This window comes from Triticum urartu, chromosome 2 (genome assembly GCF_003073215.2).
Source record: "Triticum urartu cultivar G1812 chromosome 2, Tu2.1, whole genome shotgun sequence".
Classification (NCBI taxonomy): domain Eukaryota; kingdom Viridiplantae; phylum Streptophyta; class Magnoliopsida; order Poales; family Poaceae; genus Triticum; species Triticum urartu.
The window spans coordinates 160,388,335-160,394,407 of NC_053023.1; the positions used below are offsets into that span (position 1 = coordinate 160,388,335).

Genomic DNA, 6,073 nt, shown 5'->3' on the forward strand with positions numbered 1-6,073 from the left:
GCGAAGAAGGCCGCAAAGGGAGCTGTTGGTGAAGCAAGGGGTCGGGCATATGAGGACCTCTACCAACGGTTAGGCACGAAGGAAGGTGAAAGGGACATCTATAAGATGGCCAAGATCCGAGAGAGGAAGACGAGGGACATTGGCCAAGTCAAATGCATCAAGGACGGAGCAGGCCAACTCTTGGTGAAGGACGAGGAGATTAAGCATAGATGGCGGGAGTACTTCGACAAGCTGTTCAATGGGGAGAATGAGAGTTCTACCATTGAACTAGACGACTCCTTTGATGAGACCAGCATGCGTTTTGTGCGGCGAATCCAGGAGTCTGAGGTAAAGGAGGCTTTAAAAAGGATGAAAGGAGGCAAGGTGATGGGCCCTGATTGTATCCCCATTGAGGTGTGGAAAGGTCTCAGGGACATAGCAATAGTATGGCTAACCAAACTTTTCAACCTCATTTTTCGGGCAAACAAGATGCCAGAAGAATGGAGACGGAGTATATTAGTACCAATCTTCAAGAACAAGGGGATGTTCAAAGTTATACTAATTACCGTGGAATTAAGCTGATGAGCCATACAATGAAGCTATGGGAGAGAGTCATTGAGCACCGCTTAAGAAGAATGACAAGCGTGACCAAAAATCAGTTTGGTTTCATGCCTGGGAGGTTGACCATGGAAGCCATTTTCTTGGTACGACAACTTATGGAGAGATATAAGGAGCAAAAGAAGGACTTGCATATGGTGTTCATTAACTTGGAGAAGGCCTATGATAAGATACCGCGGAATGTCATGTGGTGGGCCTTGGAGGAACACAAAGTCCCAGCAAAGTACATTACCCTCATCAAGGACATGTACGATAATGTTGTGATAAGTGTTCGAACAAGTGATGTCGACACCGATGACTTCCCGATTAAGATAGGACTGCATCAGGGGTCAGCTTTGAGCCCTTATCTTTTTTGCATTGGTGATGGATGAGGTCACAAGGGATATACAAGGAGATATCCCATGGTGTATGCTCTTTGCAGATGATGTGGTGCTAGTTGACGATAGTCGGACGGGGGTAAATAGGAAGTTAGAGTTATGGAGACAAACTTTGGAATCGAAAGGGTTTAGGCTTAGTAGAACTAAAACCGAGTACATGATGTACGGTTTCAGTACTACTAGGTGTGAGGAGGAGGAGGTTAGCCTTGATGGCTAGGTGGTACCTCGGAAGGACACCTGTCGGTATTTGGGGTCAATGTTGCAGGAGGATGGGGGTATTGATGAAGATGTGAACCATCGAATTAAAACCGGATGGATGAAGTGGCGCCAAGCTTCTGGCATTCTCTGTGACAAGAGAGTGCCACAAAAGCTAAAAGGCAAGTTCTACAGGACGGCGGTTCGACCCGCACTGTTGTATGGCGCGGAGTGTTGGCCGACTAAAAGGCGACATGTTCAACAGTTAGGTGTGGCGGAGATGCGTATGTTGAGATGGATGTGTGGCCACACGAGGAAGGATCAAATCCGGAATGATGATATACGAGATAGAGTTGGAGTAGCACCAATTGAGGAGAAACTTGTCCAACATCGTCTGAGATGGTTTGGGCATATTCAGCGTAGGCCTCCAGAAGCTTCAGTGCATAGCGGACGGCTAAAGCGTGCGAAGAATGTCAAGAGAGGGCGGGGTAAACCGAATTTGATATGGGAGGAGTCTGTTAAGAGAGATCTGAAGGATTGGAGTATCACTAAAGAGCTAGTTATGGAGAGGGGTGCGTGGAAGTTTGTTATTCATGTGCCAGACCCATGAGTTGGTTGCGAGATTTTATGGGTTTCATCTCTAGTCTACTCCAACTTGTTTGGGACTAAAAGCTTTATTGTTGTCATTGTTGTTGTTGTTGTTGTTGGATTGTTGTATCCAGTTCTTGAAAGCAATACCCTTTCTTGCCTACAGGCTACTTCTGCAAAGCTCGAAGAAATTCCGTGACACTACACCAGCAAAACACTACATGAACTCGCTCATCATGGTGAGCACCTGCGCCATCCTGGGCCTCTCCTCCGGCGCCTCGGCGGTGCACAGCACGCCGATCTTCACCATCCCCATCGTCTCCTCCCCTTCTCCCTCGTCCTCGCCGCCGTCCGCGGCGCCCTTGGCGGTCACCACCGCCAGGAGCACCATCCCGAAGCTGTACACGTCCGACTCCTGCGTCGCCCTCGCGCCCGGCGCCGTCAGCTCCGGCGCCGCGTACCCGCGCCATCCGCCGCGGCCCGACACCGCCGCCGACGCCCGGTCCAGGAACAGCTCGGGCGGCTGCGGGCCGGACTGCGGGACGCTGGCGGCGTAGCGCATGAGCCCGCACTCGGAGACGCACGCGGCGCCGCGCTCGTCGAGGAGGATGTTGGACGGCTTCACGTTCCCGTGCACCAGCGCCGGCCGCGCCGGGAACGTGTGGATGTAGTTGAGGCCCTGCGCCGCACCGAACAGGATGCCCTTCTTCGTCGCCCAGTCCAGGCTCCTCGTTCTGCCGCCTCCACCTGTAACAGCCCGTCAGCAAGCACTTCTTGCATCAATGGAGATGTACAGCGCCATTGAAAATTCACGGCTGATTTGCCATTTTTTGAGCGCACATACCGTTGCCTTGCAGAAGGGACTGGAGGCTCCCGTTGGGGAGGTAGTCGTAGACGAGCAGCCGCTCGCCGTTGGAGTTGCAGTAGCCCCTGAGGCTGACGACGTGGCGGTGCCGGAGCCTGCCGACGAGCCGCATGTGGCGGTCGAAGGCCTTGCTCCGGCCGGGGAACTGCAGGGCGCTGAGCCGCTTCACGGCCGCCACGATGCCGTCCTCGAGGACGGCCTTGTACGTGCTCCCGGACACGCCCTTGCCGAGCACCTCCGCCGAGGCCTTGAGCAGGCTCTCCAGCCTCAGCTCCTCGCCGCCGTCGAAGCAGACCAGGGCGCCGCTCTTCTGGCACTTCTCTTCACCACTCCTGATCTTGTCTTCCTCCTCGAAGCAAAGAGACGCACTGGATTTGGGATCGTCGTTAGAGGGCCTCAGCTTTCTTCTCATGTAGATGAACATGGCCACAGAGATGGCCAGCGAGATCGCTATCAGCACTGCATTGCCAATGCCAGTGGCCACGAGTGCGGTCATGCCAAGCTGACTGAATCTTCCATTACTGGAAGAGCTCGGACTGCCACTCGATGTATTTGTTGCTGCAGTAGGAGACTGAGCGACACCAGTGGTAGCATTTGAGGCGCTATCTTCCACTGCATTGTAAGCATGCATACACCTCGGAAGAGGCTTGCTACAGAGATCGACATTGCTGCCGAAAGACGAGCTCGGGAATCCCGACAGGGAGCTGGGGATCTCTCCGACGAGCTCGTTACTCGACACGTTGAACCTTCTGACCATCGGCAGGCGCAGAGCCTGCAAGCCGCCATGGAATCCGTTGTGCTCTGCTCGCAGAGTGACCAGGGAAGGCAGCGAAAGGTTGAGGCCTCCGCTGAGGTTGTTGTGGGAGACGAGCAGGTGCCTCAACCTTGGGCTCGTGGAGTTGTCCAATGGAGGGAGAGGGCCGGACAGGGAGTTCCTCCTGACGGCGAGCACCCTGATCTGGGTGAGCCCGAGGAGGGGAGCCACGCTGCCCACCAGCGATGCGTCGTCCAAGAAGACGCCCGCCACCCTCCCCCTGGAGCACCGGACCCCGAGCCACGCGCCGGAGCATGGGTCGGGGCCGACCCAGGTCTTCAGGACCGTGACATTGTTGGGGTTGTAGGCCTTGAATGAGAGGAGGAAAGGGAGGTCGCGGTGGCCGCCATTGGCGACCTCACCGTGCACAGGCCATGTTGCAAGATGGAAGAGGAGGATCACGAGGGGGGACATGGATAAGCAGTGACGGAAACGAGGCATTTTGGTGGATGCCCTCTCGACTGATGAAGATTGGACGAGTTTTATAGCAGAAAGAGGAGGCAAATGCTGCGCGGGGAGAGCGGGGATTTTTGAAAAATCTCAATTGTGGAGAGATCTCAACTGTAGAAGCGTGGGGAGGCGACAAGCAGAGCTCCAAAAAGGAAAGCTAGGGAGTAGCGCAGCATGGCGGTCCTCGAGGAGGACAGGGGGAGGGCAACAAGCAGATGAGGCGAAGAGAAAGCAAACAAGGCGCCTTTTTCTCTCTCCCTCGGGCAGAAGGAATTTGGACGTTTCCGGGGAGGAGGCCGATGCGTGGCTCGGTGCGTCCCGTGAGCCGCCATGGACATGGTCGCCGTGCGCGTACATGCATGCTCCGCTTTGTTGAGATGATCGAAAAGTGAGGGAGAGGGGCTCTTGGTTCCATGGCGCGGTGCAGTGTGGTGCGTGGGAATCTTGCTGGTGGCTTCAGGTGCCACAGTAGCCAATAGTCAAGATTCCTTCGTGTGTCGTCTGTTCGACTTTTTCTGTTTTGGTCGTGAGAGCTGGGCCCACAAAATTTCCACTTAACGCAGGTCAGTAGTGCGCACTAACCAGGGCAGCGATAATCATCTCTCAAAACTTACCTAAAAAATCTCGCAAAAAAACTTACCTGAACTTCCTAACTAAACCTCCTCCTGATTTTTACGGGGTGAGCCCCTTCCTCCCCCTATCTCTCCAATCGCAGCTCTTCACGTTTCCTTTTACGTAAAACTTGTAAGTTTTTTTTTGAGGATAAAAAGTTGTAAGTAATCTTACGTAAGTCTAGCATTACTCCGAAGGCAGCCCAGCATTGACGCAGTCACTATGACACAACAAGCATCAGTTCAGCGACGACCGTTGGATAGAAACCCAAGGGCTGCCACTTCGGGTTCTTTCTCCCCACGCCACCTCACCGGTCTGACCTCCCCAAGTCGGCTCTTCCGCTGGTCCACCATGTCCTGGGTATCCCTCAAAACACGAGCCTTCTTCAGCGTCGCCCCCCCTTCCTTGGTCGTTCCCCACATCCACACTCGTCAATTATCTGCCTCACTCTTGTCGACGCCGCTGCCGGCCGCGAGTTCCCTTTCTCCCGCTCGTCCCCATCGGGGACACCGCGAGTCGGCCATACCACCACTGCCTCGACCTTGTTGCTCTGCATCTTCTTTAGGATTTGACTAAAGCTACAAAAAATAAATAAGGAGGACCAATAATGGCAAACTTCTTTTGAAAGAAATGGTTCGGCCCAACCCATTTTCATTGAAAACGAGGCCACATAAACCGTTCACAACGTTCAGGAACAATCAGAGTATCTACACCAATCAAAGTACCATAGATTTTCGTACATGCCAAACAAACTAACATAACAACACTATAGACTACAACACACCCAAGACAGATGATCACTCAATGTCTCAAACTAGTTCATGTTTGCTCGTAGGAATTGCCGGCGGTGCTCATTTGTTCTATCCATGGGCAAGATCATCTCCAGGCTATTCATAGTAGTTCTTCCCGCAATGTTCTAGCAGTAAGAGGCATTGTATCACTTGACAGATTGTGAGCTGCCGCACATGATATTCCACCAATGAAGTGAAGATATTATTTTTCATAAGACACATCTGTCATCCTTCCAAAAATTTCCTTGAAAACAGGCATCATTGCGCACAGTAGAGAGGCTTTACATAGTAGCACTGGTAAGCGTGTTATACACACCATCTGTTTAATCTGGAAATCCATTTACGGTAAATAGCAAGCATCCACATATGCATGTGATGCACATTGGAACAATTCAGAAATATAAGTCCAAATAGCTATAGCCACAATACAATCAAAGAAAAGTTGTTGAGTAGTCTCCCACCATCACAAAACATGTACGTAGATAATATCATCAACGAACATGTCTTCATTTCAGAAGGTTGTCCCTGGTGAGGATTCTATTGTTAACCACAAGCCAAAGGAACACATGAAATATGAGGGCGAGGGTTAATAATTTTCCATAAATATTACCCAAAAGCACCAAAATTGATAATATGATGGAGATATTTAGAAGAGTATAGGCCAGAAGGCTCATAACTCCTGGGTTTATCCAAACTCTCCATTACTCGAAACATTGTATCAAAAGTAGGAGTTCATTCCACATGGACATTAACTGATAGTTAACACATCTCTAAAAACTAAGAT

The 6,073-nt window shown here is 51.8% G+C and overlaps 1 protein-coding gene across 1 annotated transcript; it reads right to left on the reverse strand.

Moving 5' to 3' along the window:
- Nucleotides 1-1,894: 1,894 nt before the first annotated feature.
- LOC125541333 (probable leucine-rich repeat receptor-like protein kinase At1g68400) lies at nucleotides 1,895-4,424 on the reverse strand. The gene is made up of 2 exons (XM_048704776.1): nucleotides 2,602-4,424; nucleotides 1,895-2,504 (listed from the first exon to the last, which is right to left on the reverse strand). The coding sequence occupies exons 1-2, from the start codon at nucleotides 3,875-3,877 to the stop codon at nucleotides 1,975-1,977; spliced, it is 1,806 nt and encodes a 601-aa protein (XP_048560733.1). The 5' UTR covers nucleotides 3,878-4,424; the 3' UTR covers nucleotides 1,895-1,974.
- Nucleotides 4,425-6,073: the final 1,649 nt, after the last annotated feature.